Genomic DNA, 17971 nt, shown 5'->3' on the forward strand with positions numbered 1-17971 from the left:
CTCACGAACTGCGGCGGGCCTTTGGTTTCTGTGTTCGAGGCTGTGGGGTAAACAACCCGGCGCAGTAGTTGCGGGATCCGGCCGACAGCGGGCGTCCTTCTGGAGTGGATTTCTCCGATTTAAGCGCATGCGCAGTTTGGCTACATCTGGCGTTCCCCCCTCCCCTTCTGAGGGTCGGATGTACACAGTGCCTCAGCACTCAGCTGGAGTGGTATTAACGGTTGGGCCGACGGTAGGTGGCGCTGTACTACACTACTGTTACTAACTGCCCAATTCTACCAAACTGACCGGGACTACTTTCCTGCACGTTGCCTGGTGAAGGGCAGCCCAAGGAACAGAACTGTATATAAGCAGTTAATGCAGTGTGACACTGCATTTAAATGGTTAAAGACATGGTGAAAGTTTCCATCAGCTGGGGTTAACTCTTGCCCCAATGGGCCAACACTTAACCCCATTCCTGCCACTGTCTGTGCATTGATGGTGTTCTTTAAAAACTAGAATATCACCTAACTGTACGTTATTCTGCATGGTTATTTGACTTGTCATGTATATTTAAGAATATGCAACATATAACTTTATTTTCAAAGTGCCCCTAGGGTTTTGGGATGACATAATTGCACCACCCAACTAATGGCGTTGGTTAATGCTTTAAAGGTTAGGCACAAGTGGCAGCTTAGTAGTCCAGTTGTGTTCACGACACTTTAATTGGTGACAGGAGAAAAGTGGGAAGGTAAAGTTCTTCACTTTGGAAATTCATTCAAATATTTATCCTGCTGCGACCCCTGGATGACATTTCGGCTAGTGTATGTGGGAGAGATGTACAAGCTGGTACCTTTGACTGCTACTGCCTCAGAGCATCAGATGTAGTTGAAAGCTAAAATAAGAGCTAGTAAGTGGATTTTAAGTTACATTGTTTTTGTATCAAACCACAGTTTCCAAGGTCAAGGATGAAGTTTTGTTGCGTTCATCTTAATGGTGTATATGTGAGGTAGATGTCATCAGAATCATCCAGGATTAGCCGAAGGTCCTCCTTGCACATTAATGATCTTGAAGGTTAACATCTTTGGAGAGCACTGCGTCTACTGACCTGCCTGTGTTCATAAAATCAACAGCCCCTTACACTTGTTTCAGGTTCAACCTTTAACAGTGAGTATCAATAAGAGCAGCTGGTCATTCTCTGTAACCCACTGTAACCCATTTAAGGTTTTGACTCATTGTAAAAAAAAAAAATAAAAAAATAAAAAATCACAATCAGAAAACAACAGAACCAACAATACAAAGTGTTTAATTTTATACAAACGATCACAGGTGTAGCAGTTAAATGTGTACTTAAACCTATGTGACAACCAGCTGTCCGGACTGGGAATGATGAGACACGATGTGCTTAGTTTAAAATTCATTGAAGAGGATGATGGGAATGTAAAGCACCGTGTTCCTTCAGTATTCCAGACGACAAGTGACAGGAAATTATTTTTTACCTACTGCTAACAGTGGAGAGAGATGTCTCCCTTGTCATTTGCTGTCATGTCACTGTCTGACCATAGGCAAGCAGAAATTTTTACCCCATTAAATTCTGCTACAACTACAGTATTAAAGACAGTAACTTGAAGAGCCAACGGAACACTGTATGACTGTAGGACGTCCAGACGGATTACATCAGTGATCATGTTGTGGCAAAGAGTGTGATCAGTCCTTTCGCAAATGACACAATCTCGTTCCCTCCGAGTTTGGATTCTCCATAAACTCTATCCACAAAGGAAATGGGTACCTGTTGTTTGGAAGAAGAGGAAGAAAATTGTTTTTCAGTTAACATCCAAAATCATAGATGCAGGATCATAACACTGGCTGCCAATTCAGAGGTTAAGGGGAAATTTAAGTAAAACTTAAAGGGATTTCTGGCCAGATTCTCTGTTTTTGCAGCACTTATTGTTGTAACAGAGTATCAAATATCACAGTGAAAGCCTCAACACAGTTTAAAACCCAGGTTCAGATTTGTGGAACCTTTTTTTTTTAATTTCTGACAACAAAACAAGAAAGGTGATTTAACAGATTTTTCTTCATCCAAATGCCATTACACCAGATCTTTTTGAGCTAGACTTGGCCACACAAATCTGCAACTGGCAGTCTATTTGTTACTGTAGTCCAGGTGAGATAAATCAAACTGTGGGGGTTTTCCAGCTAGACCTGGACTGATGTAGTCTGGATGCAGTAAAAACAGCTGTAAAATTATATTTTTTTTGTTGTTTTTCACAAATAAAATGAATGTTTCACGAGCCTGACAAAGGATTTTTAACAGTCTTGCATGTCTATTTATCAATCTTGTCCAGATTTGACTATATTGAGTAGAGTGGTTATTCAAATCTGTAAGTGAAGTAGAAAAATAGAATATAGAGAAATACCATTATTTAAAAGGCATAATATATAACATTTCCACAGTAAAATGTCTAAAATCGACAAGACCCATGATATATTTTGAAGAGTTAAATTTTTATATTATTCAAAATATTTCCAACAATGTTCAAACCCAGAGAAATCTGTAACTTCATTTAACACTACCGTGCGTGTCATTTGGTTGCCTATCAACGGCGTTATATGTACTTTACTAGTTGCCCTAACTTCCAGGGAAACACTGGTAACATCAGATGATTGGTCGTTGTAAATCAGGCAATGCCACAGAATTTTTCTCAATAAACAGTAATGCAGCATTTTTCTGTTGTACAGCAACATTTTTTTATGATGTGCTACTATGGCAAGTGGCTAATTTCAAGGCACAAAGCTAATGTGTGCGGAAATGTTGTAGCAGTTACAGTGTTTTCCATAGATTGATTTATTTGTGGAGGCCCACCACAAAAAATCAACACTGTCTGCCACATAATGATTTTTCTTTTTCCAGCTCCTTCTTGCCCCACTTTTGCGCCCTCTCTCTCTCTCTCTCTCTCTCTCTCTCTCTCTTGTTATTAGATCAGAAATCAGACAAGTTAGGAGACAAGCTATACGAGATACGCAAGCCAACGCACTCCCGCAATCCCTCTAACAGCAGCAACAGAAAGTCTGCTGATCTGGCAGGTGGTCTGTGATCAGAACCTTGGAGCTGGCTGAATTTGATTTGCAACAGGGCGCTATCTGAAGGATTGTGCCCCCACAGTCAGCTACCATCACAACTAAAATCCAATTCTGTCGGAAACACCATCCAACACACTTGGAAAGTTATTTTTGGTATGATTATAACAGTGCTGGGGTACCCTGCGATTGAATTTGCCACATAATGTTAGCTACAGTAGCTGTATGGGTAGTTGACTCATCTCATGCTAATAGTAAGTTTGCAAGTTAATGTTATGTTAGCTAACATTAACTTGCAGCTATTTCATTAGAATTAAATGTCATTACACAAATGAACATAACATGAATAAAATTTGAATGCATTTTGTCATTCGTGAACATGATTTATGCCTGAGTAACATTGGATAGATTTTCATCAGCAGTGGTGGCTGTTTAACAATGAAGACAACAACTCCCATGATCCCACACTACTTCATGACATCATCAAAGTCAGTCTTTGTAACCATAGATATATATACATAGACGCTGCATCGACTGCCTGAGCGCGTCCTCGCTGGCTGCCATCTTGGATGGGTCTCGCTTTGCCTCCACAGTGCATTCACTTCTATTGAGGAAGGAGCTGTATGCACAAGTAAAATAGAATAACTCACTGAATTTTCACGCGGTTTGGTTTGTTACAAACGGCACACATGTAGTTATGATACAGGATGCGTACATTAAAAATGTGGGATTTCATGCTTTAATACTTTCTGCAGATAGCAACAACATGATATTTAGGTCACAACACAGTTATTTTTTTCACCTCAACCCCAGAGTGGGATATATATATATATATATACTGTGCTGCTGCCGTGGTCCTGCCAGATGCCTCCTGCTGCTGCTGCCATCATTAGTCATTAGTCATACTTCTACTGTTATTATACACATATGATTATTGTCACACATATATACTGCCAGATATTAATATATACTTTAAACATATTGTTCCACAGTAGCCAGAACCATAACTATAATATTATTACTATCATTAATGTTGTTCTGTCATTTCCGTCTGTCCTGCATATCTCTCTCTCTCTCTCTCTCTCTCTCATCTGTCCATCCTGGAAGAGGGATCCCTCCTCAGTTGCTCTTCCTGAGGTTTCTACCGTTTTTTTTCCCCGTTAAAGGGTTTTTTTGGGGGGAGTTTTTACTTATCCGCTGTGAGGGTCCTAAGGACAGAGGGATGTCGTATGCTGTAAAGCCCTGTGAGGCAAATTGTGATTTGTGATATTGGGCTTTAGAAATAAAATTGATTGAATTGATTGATACACACACACACACACACACACACACACACACACACACACACACACACACACACACATATATACATACATACTGTATAAACACAATATACACAATACAAAACATAGTATAGCATATTAATAAATGTATTAATATATTTTAATAAAGAAAAAGCTTGATTGTTGATTGAGTTTATTTCTCACACACACTCTCTTTTATACCCACAGCCATCAGACGTAATAATTCTTTGTTAAACAGATGATCTTACAGACTTCTTTGAAATTTTCTTTTTGAGGATTAATAAAGTTCTTCTTATTCTTATTACACTGACTGCTGTGATCCCTCAAAAGTAGTAAAAAACATTTTCAGTATTTACATAAACACTGAAATTAATTTTGGTATTGGTATTATAACTGTGAAAATGGGACTGTGGTCAAGATAATTTGAAAAAAGATACAGAAGGATGAGCAGCATGTGCACAAAGGTGTGCTATACATAATATGCTATACTATGTTTTGTATTGTGTATATTGTGTTTATACAGTATGTTTATACAGTATATAAATACTGTATAAACATACTGTATATATATATATATATATATATATATATATATATATATATATATATATATATATATATATATATATATATATACAGTATATATATATATACAGTGGTGGAAAAAAGTTTTCGGACTCCCTTTGTTTATTGTTTACAAGAAAAACTAACAAACTAACAACTAACTAACAAAACTAAATTCTTGACAGTTTCAATATGTCAGTTCTCAACATTGTCGGTATCAAAGTCAACAAATAACAGAGAATGTGTTCAAAACTGAACAAAAAATAAATAAACCATCACATCATCAAATTAATATTTAGTAGTCCTGCCATTGGCACGTAGTAGAGCTCTAATCCTGGCTGGCATGTTCCCCACGAGCCTTTCACACTGTTGAGGGGTAATCTTGTCCCATTCTTCTTGAATTACTGCTTTTAATTCTTCTAAATTCTTTGGTTTATGCTTTGAAACAGACCTTTGATAATCCACCACAGATTTTCAGTGGGGCTCATGTCGGGGATTGAGCTGGCCACTCTAAGACCTGGATACTGTGCTCCTGCAGCCAAGTTCTACTGGCCTTGGATGTGTGGCAAGGGGCATTATCTTGTTGAAACATCCAGTTTTTACCTCGACGGAACAGTGCACGCGCAGAAGGGAGCACGTGGGTTTCGAGAATGGTACAACACTTGGTAGAGTTCAATGTGCCATCACAGACAGTGAGATGACCAACACCAGCAGCACTCATGCATCCCCAAACCATGATACTGCCTCCACCATGCTTGACAGTAGGTACTGTACATGCTGGAGATAATGCTTCGCCTGGCCTTCTGCGTACCCTCACATTAGTAGGAGGAAGATAAAGCTGGAAACTGGACTCATCTGACCACAAAATCTTCTTCCAATTCCTGGCTGTGCAGTTCTTGTGTGCCTGGGCCCAACGACGCCAGGCTAACCTCTGTCTCTCATTGATCAGGGGCTTCTTGATAGCCTTGTAGGACCTTAAGCCATGATCTAAAAGTCTGCCACGTACAGTGCAGGTGGAACACTGGACACCAGTTTGGTTTGACCACTGCTGCTGAAGCTCCTGTGATGTCATTCGGCGGTTTTGCCTGCACATGCGGATCAGGATGCGGTCATTTGTTGCTGAAGAAACCCTTGGACGCCCAGATCTTGGTTTGTCTTCCAAGCTGTTGGTTCGTGTGTATTTCTGCAGAGTGTATCCAACTGCTGAAGGACTGCATCTGCACTTCCTGGCTATCTGGCGGCAGCTGTACCCTTCCTGGCTGAGAATCTTTATCTTCAGGCATGTTTCCTGCGTTAGGTTCCTTGTTTTAGCCATTTTTGTGTCTGAAGAACTTTCAAATGTGCTGGCTTTATGTAGACACGAAGCTTGGCAACAAAAATTGTGTCTTTTAATAAAAAGAACGACCTTCATCACTGGTACCAAAATGACCCAATACTCAAAATTTCTTATGTATTTTTATGGAACCAATCAATTTTAAGTTTTTAATGGCTTTTTTAGGATTTATTTAGTATTTTGGCTGTGACTGTACTAAAAGAAATTGCACTTGAAGACCTAAGAGTGATTCTTAATGCAATATTTCACAAATGCATGGGGTGTCCGAAAACTTTTTTCCATCACTGTATATACATATGTGTGTGTATATACACACACACACACACACACATATATATATATATATATATATACACACACACACACACACACATATATATATATATATATATATATATATATATATATATATATATATCCCACTCTGGGGTTGAGGTGAATAAAATATGTGACCTAAATATCATGCTGTTGCTATCTGCAGAAAGTATTAAAGCATGAAGCGTGCATTTTTAATGTACGAACGCATCCTGTATCATAACTACATGTGTGCCGTTTGTAACAAACCAAACCTTGTGAAAATCAGTTGAAAATTCAGTGAGTTATTCTATTTTACTTGTGCATACAGCTCCTTCCTCAATAGAAGTGAATGCATTGTGGAGGCGAAGCGAGACCCATCCAAGATGGCGGCCGACGAGGATGTCGGCCCTGATAGGCAGCGGCAGTCAATGTGGCGTCTATGTATATATGTCTATGTTTGTAAGTGTTTTGATTAGGAGTTCCCCGGCAACAGAAATTAAACATCATGCTTTTAATTTCCCCCCAAATCAGGAGCCAAGTTCAGTGTCAGTGCTGGTCCACATTATGGGAAAAAGGATTATAACAACATAACTATATGTCTACTCAGTAAATATATTTTACCAAACACGTTATTATAATAATGACTACATTAGGGCCTCACCTCTCCGATTGTGTAGTTGAGCTGTCTGGCACGGACGATCATCTCCATCTGAAAGACGTAACCTTTGGACACGCACCGTTCAACCAGACTCTCCAACACTGCCTTCTTATACAACCTGACATCAGTTAGAAAAAAAAAAGCAGTGTGAGAAAACACACTCATACATTTCAAAAGTCAGTGGCATTTATTTCACAGCACTTGTACCACTTACCTGAAGCTGCCTGTGAGGTCTGAAGCACCAGGTCTCAACAACACTTGAGTCAAAAAGTTGGCTCCCCGACTGTGAACGAGAGGAGACAGAAAAGAAAATCAAACCTCAGCCTCTGGTCTGCTGTAATCAGGGTCAGTGCAAGATGGATGAGTGGAAATTGAAGACAGAGCAGTGTTGTTGACTTGCAGCTACCTGATGAGTTTCCTGCGCAGGTCCCAGCCGTATACGCCTCCGTTCCCTTGGTATCGGGTACCAGACACCAGGTCGTAATTACCTTCCTTCTGCTTTCTGAAAAACCAGACAAAATGGTCCTAAATTGAGGAATTCTGCACAATTTCTCTTCTGACTATAGCTAAATATTACTGTTCAGATATTATGAAATTAATCATGTGTACACAGATTGAAATATGATCCCAAAAAAAATCACATGATGGAAAATGTAAATTTAGTAACACTTACTGAATAAATTCTGGGATGAATTTGGGCTGAAATAAAAAATGACAAAGAATGATCAAATACCATGCTGTTGAAAAGCAAAGAAATATTTCATCCTTCAAATGACCATTTGTATATTAATTACTCACCTCATGTTACAATAAATTCATGAAGAAAACTTTGATTTTTCTCACATGCCTCTACAGTAAAAAAAAGGATACAAAATCTAAGAAATTTCTTAATGAATGGGAGTAAAAGGGGACTGCATTTAACAACAGCAAAACTGTAACCTAACATCCATTTACAAACTCACACACAACTTGTAAAATATAATCCAAGTCTCATTATCCAGTCATAAGCTCAGTACTCAAACACATGCATTTTCACTAAAACTTTACTATTGAAACACTTCTGCATAAACAGTGCCATGCACCGACGAGAAGTGCACCTGTGCCATTTGTGTGGAAGTGTTTCAGTATAAAAAATGCATGTGTTTAGGAAGAACTGAGTATATGATTGGATAAATGAGACTTGGATTATATTGTATGGGATGTGTGAGAGTTTGTAAATGGATGTTTTCATATAGTTTTGCTGTTTTTGCTCTGTTTTCTTCATGAATTAAATGTAACACAGGAGGAGAAATTGATATACAGATGATCATTTTGTGGGTGAAGTGCTCCTTTAAATCATTTGCAGAACCTGTTATATTTCACATTATATTACAGTTACATAAAAGAGTATTTAAAACATTAAAGATAACAGAGAGGAGCAAGTTGACCAAGAAGATAGATCAGATCCAAATACTACCTCTGATGAGAATTCCCCCCCCCCCCCCATTTTCTGACATTTTATAGACCAAATGATTAATTAATTATTGGAAAAATCAACAGTCAGACTTATCAATGATGAAAATAAATAATTGTTAGCCCTAGAATCAGCTTTCTGTGTTGATGTAAACACACAATGACACAAGCTCCACTCACATGATGGGAAAGATCTGCGTCCATTATGATGATGAAGTTTCCCGTAGCATGCTTCATGCCGTGGATGTAGGCAGTGCCTTTGAAAGGAAACAGGGCTCATTAGAAGTTGGCAAAGATTACTGCAACGAATACAACAATTTTAACACACACAACTTACCAAGACCTAATTTTTTCGCTCTTGGCCGCAGAAGCTGAAACACAGAAAACAGAGATTAAGAGTATGTATAAAGATCTCATGCACCATTCATTTACTAGAGCCAGCATTTACATAGGCAATCTAGAGAGCATAACATTGTAAATCATATTTAATCAGTTATTGTCTCTATAAAGATGTTACATGTTAATCAATTCTAATACACACAGTTGTGAGAAATGCACTTGTTTCCTCTCAAGGGAGGTGTCTGCTAGGTGGGCCTAGTGCCATCACTGTGGGACTCTTCACTTACGATCTTGTCCTCTCCATATATTTTCTGCAGCTGCTCTGCCACGTCCAAGGTCCCATCTGGGCTTCCGTCGTCAATGACAATTACCTCGTAGTTATATCCACTGTAAACACACCCAAGTTGTAATTTAGTTTCTCTAACGGACGCACACAAAGTTGATAAGTAAATAAAGCTAGCTAGTTAGTTAGCTTGTAAATAACCAATTCCTACTATAGCCTTGACACAATAAACCTCGGTAGTCAACGTTAAGAGCACCGGGCCGGTTTAGTGACAGCTCATCACTGACAGGTATTAGCTAACATTAACACAGCAGTAACGGTAGTTAGCGCTAGCCGAGCAGCTTTGCTAGCTCCCTAGTACTCACCTTTCACCGAAATATTTCACCAAAAGCCACACTATCAAAGGCAGGTTCTCCCTCTCGTTGTAGGTAGGTAATAGTATTGAGTATTTGTCCCCACTATCCCGGTTTGGGGGAGAAGTTTTTCGGCTTGCCATGGCGACGTGAACCTACAGTACCAGCTCTGCGTAATGTTAGAGAAAGAGTGCCCTACAACATCCTATTTGTTATTTTCAAAATAAAAGTGATATCGGTCGTGTAACTGTTGGCAATTACAGTGTCATAATTACATTTTCCAAATAGCTATTCACAGTTTATTTGCATTAGCTTTACTGACAGATCACGGAAAACACGGAAATGTCATTCTAATATTAACATATATGACATATACACAAACACCAATATAAAGTACATTTAATCTAGCACTGTACTTGAGCACAAATTCGAGGTACTTGTAAAAGACTTGCGTAATTTTCTTTCATGCAACTATAGCCTACTTCTACTCCACTACATCAAGCAGGCAAATATTGTACTTTTTATTTGACTGTTACTTGTCAGATTACAATTGTCATACCTGTCCCCCATTTCTCCCCAACTAATTGAAGGATAAAGCGTGCCTTTATGTGTTGAGAAAATCCTCCCACTTCTTTGATCAGCTGGAACATGCATAGTCACAAAGCTGAAAACAGGGCTGTTTTTCTGACACTATGAAAAGTTGACTTTGTAGAGATATGTGGATCTCACAGGACAGCCATGCTACACAAGATGAATATGATGCATTGCTGTAGATTAAACTACCCAACAATATTTGACATGGGCACAACCTTAACCATGTACAGCAGTGAAATGCAACACTTACATTAATCCAAAGACATAATATATAATAGGAAACATCGACAGGGAACATTTTACTGCACAGTGAGTACTTTTACTAATGATGTGTTAAGTTAGAACATCTTCTCAGATTTGAATGGCCTTCTTCCACCACTCGTGTTATAGCATATTGACATTAATGTGATCTCACATCATGATTATAGAAATGTTGGTGATATTCTCACAAGCTCATTACGACTAACTTCGTTAAAGTGTTGTCTAAAAGTATCTCGCTCCACTGATTTTAACACCATCTGTAACTCACTGCCCTCAGTGAATTAACATGGTTGACTTTATTCTGAAAAATAAACTAATGTTTCTTCCAAAACCGGAAGTCAGTGGACCACTGAGGGTATTTTAACAAATCCACTGGCTGACAGGTTGGAATTTCCAGTGTGCTCTTCAAAATAGACACCACTGGAAACAATTCTCTTTCTCCAAAGTTCCAACAAAGGACTATGACATTATATCCGTTTCATTATTGATTCTTTTGGGAGAAAATAAATAACTTTAAGTCACAGATTCAGTGTCTTGCTTTGGGACACTTAAGCAGTACAGGCAAGTTATTCTGGGAAAAAAAACCCACACTTCATTAGACACATATTAATGGAATTTTATTGACAAGATATATAAAAACAAACATCTCTGGCACTCTCTCTCTCTCTCTCTCTCTCTCTCTCTCTCTCTCTCACACACACACACACACACACACACACATGCACACACACATGCACACACACACATCATGTATTGTTTACCACCCAAACCCCACTGAAACCAGAGCATGTAAACACGACTTTCAATACAAATAGGTACAGTATAAAATATCATACACAAATAACTGTGTACAGTAAATATAATAAACATTATACAAATTATCATACACATGACAACAGACATTCTCACAGTATCATTTGTACCATGGAACAAAAAGAAGCTTTTACACCATGGATTACGCATTTTCATTATCCTTGAGGCAGTTAAGGTTAGAATGGCAAATGAAATAGGTAGAAATGTAACACAGACAGATAAACTACATGGCATTGATACAGTGCATGAATACATAAACATAGTAATAAAAGGTTTCAGTGCGAATATGGTGTGTAAGACAGCACCTGACTGATCCCAATGTGAAAATATTTTCCTTTATGCTATTTTTCTGTTCATAAAAATACTACTCTAAATAAGAAAGCTTCCTACTGATTCTTAGTTTATTTCTCAGCCATTTTTCGTATGTCAAAGAGCACTGTAATGAGAGGACAAAGAAGAGAGCTCCTTCCTGTATTGTTTCCTTTTCTCACACATGATGTGAAGCTTCTGCATCAGTCAGTGACAAGTTCAACACACCAAACCTCTTCAGTGGTGCTTTAAGCTCCATTCCCAGTCTGTCATTCAGCTCCAAAGGAACCATAGTCATTTCACACAGACGTCAGTCTTCCTTACCGTTGCTGCCTGCTTGTTAATATCCACCTAAGGCTGGTAGCCATAATAAGGGTCTTCTGGATGAAGAGAGCAAACACAAAATGAAACATATTAGACCACTTCCACTCTGTATTTGGCAGTGCTGGTAAATTGTTGGGATGATAAATTAATGATACAAAATACATATGTTTTCCCCACCTTCCAGCAAACACAGGGTTTTGCCAATAAATACGTTTCTAAATGTTCTGATTAACCGCATTAACTGACCCATAACTTTAAAGCTCACATGACTGTAAGTAACAAAAAGGTTGTTGCTTGTGGTTACAAATCCAGAGGATTTTTACCTGGGTTTTCAGTTCCTCTCAGCTCTACACAACTTTTTAACATCTCATTGTTTTGGCTTTATGTTTATTGTTTATGGCCACAGCAAGCAGCTGTTTCTGCTCGACAAACCCACTGTGCACAACCTGCTTGGCACCAAACAGCGGACAGACACAGTTAGCAACTAGATGGTGAACACAGTGGAGCATTTAACCACTACAGAGCCAGATATTTCCTCCAGGAGTGGATGGACTTACATTCATCAGGTGGACACATTCACTAATAACGGTATATTTATTTCAACACAAACATGTCCTTTAAAAGATTTACATACCATACAAAATGAACAGATCTCTCTCTCTCTGCGCACATGGTCGGTGCTAGAGTGAGAACTGAGAACATGCTGCCTCTGGAGTGAGATCAAATGAATAATTTGTAAATTGATATGTTATTTGATAGCCTAATTTTTATACAGGCTAGGTAATATTCATACTGGTCTAAATAAACAGTTTGCATTCAGTGCAGTGACCCGGGCCGACACAAGAACTTGCGAGGCAGAAAGCTGCGGTGGTGCTGCTATTTTTTCTTAACAATCAAATATTAGTTTTCACAATGGAATGTCTGTTTCTTGTTTTTTTAAAATTCAATTTTAAAACTGAAATAGAATATTTGTTGACAGCCCTTGTGCTGGCAGTGATTCAGAATGAAAATGTGCAGAATTTTGTGAAAAAAATTGTGAAACTGTGAAATTCTTTACTGCCACAGAACTAAAATGCTTTCACAACCAAATTGTTTTTCATACTTTTACTGAATACTCATCCCACTTTCCTAATAGGAAATGTCATTAATATGTTGCTCAACCTGTAACATTATATTTTATCCACCACTGCACACACAGTGTCAGGCTCAGTGTGAGCTGCCTCTAGTAGACCTGCATCATCATATCTTAATATTAGCAGGCTGTGTGTCACTTGAGTTAGTGGACCTTTCCTGGTAGCTTACCTGTTTGCTGGGGAACTCTGTGGCAGCCTCCACTGCTGTCACACACACCCGGTGGTCCAATCTCGCCCGGCTGTCCAGGAGGTCCGGTGATCCCTGAAGAGCCTGGCTTACCATCTTCTCCTTTGGAACCTGGGATTCCCAGCTTGGACTCACCTGGAGGACCTGCAGACACACAGGATACACAACACACAGATCAAAACCAAGTGTGTGTATTTTTTTTTTACAATGATGTATGAAACACATTACCCTTAGAAAGGTACCTGCAAATCCTTTGACACCTGTGGGCCCCTGGACGTTGGTCCCTGCATCACCTTTCCCCCCTGCCATCCCTCTCCTTCCTGTAGAGAAGGAAGAGACAAATCAGCACAGCCAAAAGTTTATATTATCACAATGGACAGAAATAATTGACAAATAATTCATTCATTCATTCATAAATGCTCCACCAGGTCCTTGAATTATTTTCATTTCAACAAACCCATCATGTATTTACAAGATGAAGTCTTACCCTGTTCTCCGGGATATCCAGCCTTGCCAGGTCTCCCCCTCGGGCCAACATGCCCCTGGGCGCCCCTGGCACCTGGAGGGCCCTTGGGTCCTGGTATACCAGGTTCCCCTGGGGGCCCCACTGGCTCCTCAACAGGAGCTGGCTTACGACTTATCTCATTAATGAACATGTCAAGTTTCAACACCTCCTCTGGAAAACACACACAACACATAGCATGCACAAAAGAATATGTTTGCATCTGGGCCTTTTTTTGAGTTATGAGTGAGTTCAATATGCAGATATCATAATTGCAGAGTCCCAGTTTTTTCATGCTTGGTAACAGACTACTTACTATGCACTAGTTGCTCACAGGCCTGTGTGACCAGTTGGTAGATCATAGCCATAGACTGAGGCTCCCCCTGTTAAACATCAGCATTAAACACAGTTAAACAAAAGTGAAATTAGGTATCATTTTGAAATTGTACCTTTGTACATACAGAAAAAAAATGACAAAATGTACTACTGCAATAAGAAGGCTTTATTTAAAATAACATCAGCATTAAAATGACAACAAAATTGTACAGCTATCACCCACCTTCTCTCCTCGCTCTCCTTTACCCCCCGACAGACCCTGTGAAGCAACAGATACATGAGCATTAAGATAAATAACCAGTGCATACAGCCTGCTTCTCCCTGCTCTGCCTAAACCATTTCTCTAACCTTTTGACCTTTTCTGCTCTCCTCATACACTGAGAGTGACCCACAGGATGCTGGTGTGTGTGTATGTGTGTGTGTGTGTGTGTGTGTGTGTGATCTTTTTGGATCATTCGTCCTGCATTAAGAGTTCAGCTTCAAAAGCACTTGGTTCCAGGCCTCTGCTATAAAACCCAGTAACAGAGGCTTTAAGGGGTTATTCCCACTTCAGCATATGGTGCCAAACGCAGTGCCTCTCGAGCAACTGGCATTTTCCTGGAGTGCACTGAGGTTATTTCCTCAACTGTGCTGCTTTGATGTCATGGTGATTTGCCCCAGTGGGAGGAGAGGAGCGAGAGAGGGGGTACCACTGAAAACCCTGCAGCATACTACAGTCCTGGCGCCGTGCATGACTGTGTCACAGGCAGCCAGCTGCCCACCTGCTCAGAGCAGGTTAACAGCTCAGCGCACTTTTGTTCCATAATACTTTGGTCACTTTACTTGGTGGAGGCACATCTAACAAACAAAAAAACAAAAAATAACCAGAGAAACCTCTCTGTTTATGAGCACATCAAACTTGCTGTTTTGATTAATTATTCTACAGTTTTTAATGCAGTGTAATTCAACAGACAAGTTGGAGATGGATGCACTGAAAACATTTGACACAGTAAAGTCGTAAAACTTCTCCCTCTGCTATTAACTGCCTCAGGACCATCCATTCACACATGTCCTACCCCATCGTAGGACCATCACAACCACCTGGTAAAATGTGAAGCTCCACATTTTTAATTATAATATGTATAGATGTGGGGCGGCACGGTGGTGTGGTGGTTAGCACTCTCGCCTCACAGCAAGAGGGTTGCCGGTTCGATCCCGGGCGTGGGAGCCCCTCTGTGCGGAGTTTGCATGTTCTCCCCGTGTCAGCGTGGGTTCTCTCCGGGCACTCCAGCTTCCTCCCATAGTCCAAAGACATGCAGATTGGGGACTAGGTTAATTGGTAACTCTAAATTGTCCGTAGGTGTGAATGTGAGTGTGAATGGTTGTCTGTCTCTATGTGTCAGCCCTGCAATAGTCTGGCCTGCCTCTCGCCCGATGTCAGCTGGGATAGGCTCCAGCCCCCCCCCCCCCCATTCATTCATGAATGAATGAATGAATGAATGTATAGATGTGTGGCTGTGATGTGACAGAGACTGTTCAGTCAAATTTTATACTGGTGTATACTGGTTTTAGATTCTAATTCATTTGTGGACTTTTTCCAGAATCATGTTAATGAACAACATGGAGGTTAAAGAGGCAACTATTTACTTTCTAGATTGTCAGAAATTATTATTGCACGTAAAACACTCTGTAGGATTCAAAATCTGCCAGTGGTTCATGGAGGGCTGAGGTCTGTGCTTAAAAGGGGTCAAAGTAGCAAATGCGATTGGACACGACTGTCACAGTCTCTAGTGTATGCTTTCTAATTCCACCCAAGTGCGCTAGAGGTATGGTAGGTGAGCCCTGCCATGAAATGACCAAAAGGCACGCCCCCTAACACACTGCCCATGGTGCACTTTACTGCACCACCTTGTTCACAAAAATGGAGCCCCAAGACTGTAAGACTGAGTTGTGAGATGGCGATAAGTGATAATTAATGTCAGAATAACTTCCATTTCAACTTCACTAGACATGTCATGTTTGATGTCATTTACAGCAATATAATAAATAATAACTTTTAATTTACATCTGGTACAACATGCATGATATGTCCAAATTCGAGTACAGGAACATCTGTTAAAAAAGGGTCAACATTGGGGTTCCCCCTCCCCTGGTAACTGTCCCTTCAGCATTCTATTAGATTTGGACACTCTTTCTCAAGTCTTGTTCTCTTTTACGCTGCTCTTGTCCTTCTCTCCACATCAGTCTGCATAACCGACTTTTCCACTCAACTCAACTGAAGAACTGGAGTTTGGAAACTTTTGCAAGCCTGCACCAAACCAAGTGTCCCGACATTGAGCCATCTGAAGAAGAGACTCAGAATCTCTCCCTCTCTCTCCTGTGTCATCTCACCCTCCATGTCCTGCCAGCAGTGTTCTCATTTAGTATGATTAATGATTATACTTGTCAATATCCCATATTCAACTATGCATCACATTTTATCTTCCCTTTGTGTTCACTATGTGTGTAAAACCTTTCCTTGACTTAGTGTGTGGATATAGCACATAGTGTATATCTTTGATCCATGTTCACAGTAAATACTGTATTCAACAAATAACCAAGTATAAAGAAAAACATGGCTAATGATGCTATTTGTCCCTCTCGTCTTACCGTAGGTCCCACAGGTCCTGTGAAGCCCCTTTCCCCTGGAGGTCCTGGGTGTCCTGGCATTCCTTGGAAACCCTGTAAAATACAAATCAATGGATGTGTAAAACAGCAGACAAATGACAAAACACGACACACAGTCATAGATGCAGATTCCTGAGCTCCGGAAGCAATTTTGTCCATTCCCATATTAAACAGTCTTAGAGTCCTGAAAAGTCCCCTTTCAGTTTTGACCACTCTGAGGTTTCATAGTGTGACATAAAGTATCTGTGAACTGCTGCTGTCTGACCTGGTTGTTTCTAATAAGCATACAATAACTGTCTCAGCTTCTTCAGTATGAACTAAATACTCAAGTTCATTGTTGTCACTTTATTTTTATAACTATATGGTGATTGAGGGGTCTGGGTGATGAGGTGTTCAGCTATGTCAGGCAGCTGCCATGAAATAATAAATTAAGTAGTGATGCATACAGCACAGGTACATGTACACATTGCAGGTTAGAAAGGTGAATCTTTGCTTCTACCACTATGACAACTTGAGGTCATAATTCAGACTCCACAGGTCATTACAGCAGAAAACAAAAAAGTGACGGACAAAATGAACACCAGCAGTGGTGCTAAATGCAAAGTTTATTGTTGTGTGGAACTACAGTAACATTTGCTTAGAAAGCAGATGGCTGCCCACCTAGAGCCTGGTTCTGTCCAAGGTTTCTGCCTCTTAAAGGGATTTCTAATTTTTTTAGAATAATCTCATAGTTTAACCTTGCACCAGACAGCGCTTTCTGAAAGGAACCTGAACTGAAACTAAAACTTATCTATACTCTCTTCAAGCCAGCAGACTCCTTTGACAGCAACAGCCATTTTAACTTGCTGAAGAGTGAACATAGGAGTTGCTGGTCTCTTGCTGCCTCGATCATTTAGTTAATGTTATTGTATTACTTTCAAGTTTTAAATGGCTAGTTTGGTCACACAATAGCACAAACAAATTAAATGACGGAGGCAGCGGTAGACCAGCACCACCTGTGTTTAGTGAGCTAAAAATAACTGTTTTTGTCAGTCAAGTCTGGTGGCTTAGAAGAGAGCAACAGAATGGCTTGAATCTGCAAGGGCTGTCTAACAGCAAGGTAAAGTGGGGAAACAGACAGTGCATTTTTTAGCTGGCTAAAATATACTTTGTTACCACAGCAGTACATTGCTTAGCTTTAATGCCAGTAAACCTACCTGCTTCACCTACTGTATGTAATACAC

At 39.9% G+C, this 17971-nt stretch overlaps 2 protein-coding genes across 2 annotated transcripts in view; both read right to left on the reverse strand.

Annotated features, from left to right (window-relative positions):
• Window positions 1-1269: 1269 nt before the first annotated feature.
• Window positions 1270-9820, reverse strand: dpm1 (dolichyl-phosphate mannosyltransferase subunit 1, catalytic). Its single transcript, XM_049582128.1, has 9 exons — window positions 9656-9820; window positions 9295-9394; window positions 9006-9039; window positions 8849-8925; window positions 7890-7915; window positions 7623-7718; window positions 7431-7499; window positions 7220-7334; window positions 1270-1768 (listed from the first exon to the last, which is right to left on the reverse strand). Exons 1-9 carry the CDS (start codon window positions 9784-9786, stop codon window positions 1664-1666), a joined length of 753 nt encoding a protein of 250 aa, XP_049438085.1. The 5' UTR covers window positions 9787-9820; the 3' UTR covers window positions 1270-1663.
• Window positions 9821-11149: 1329 nt separating this feature from the next.
• Window positions 11150-17971, reverse strand: part of LOC125891509 (collagen alpha-1(XX) chain) — a 46072-nt gene continuing 39250 nt past the window's right edge. The window contains exons 36-42 of the mRNA XM_049580856.1: window positions 16731-16802; window positions 14326-14361; window positions 14083-14149; window positions 13752-13940; window positions 13507-13584; window positions 13247-13408; window positions 11150-12000 (exon numbers count right to left, since the gene is read on the reverse strand). Coding sequence (XP_049436813.1) covers window positions 11972-12000; window positions 13247-13408; window positions 13507-13584; window positions 13752-13940; window positions 14083-14149; window positions 14326-14361; window positions 16731-16802 — 633 coding nt within the window. The 3' untranslated portion in view covers window positions 11150-11971. The remainder of the gene's footprint in view (window positions 12001-13246; window positions 13409-13506; window positions 13585-13751; window positions 13941-14082; window positions 14150-14325; window positions 14362-16730; window positions 16803-17971) is intronic.

This window comes from Epinephelus fuscoguttatus, linkage group LG7, assembly GCF_011397635.1.
Source record: "Epinephelus fuscoguttatus linkage group LG7, E.fuscoguttatus.final_Chr_v1".
NCBI lineage: Eukaryota > Metazoa > Chordata > Actinopteri > Perciformes > Serranidae > Epinephelus > Epinephelus fuscoguttatus.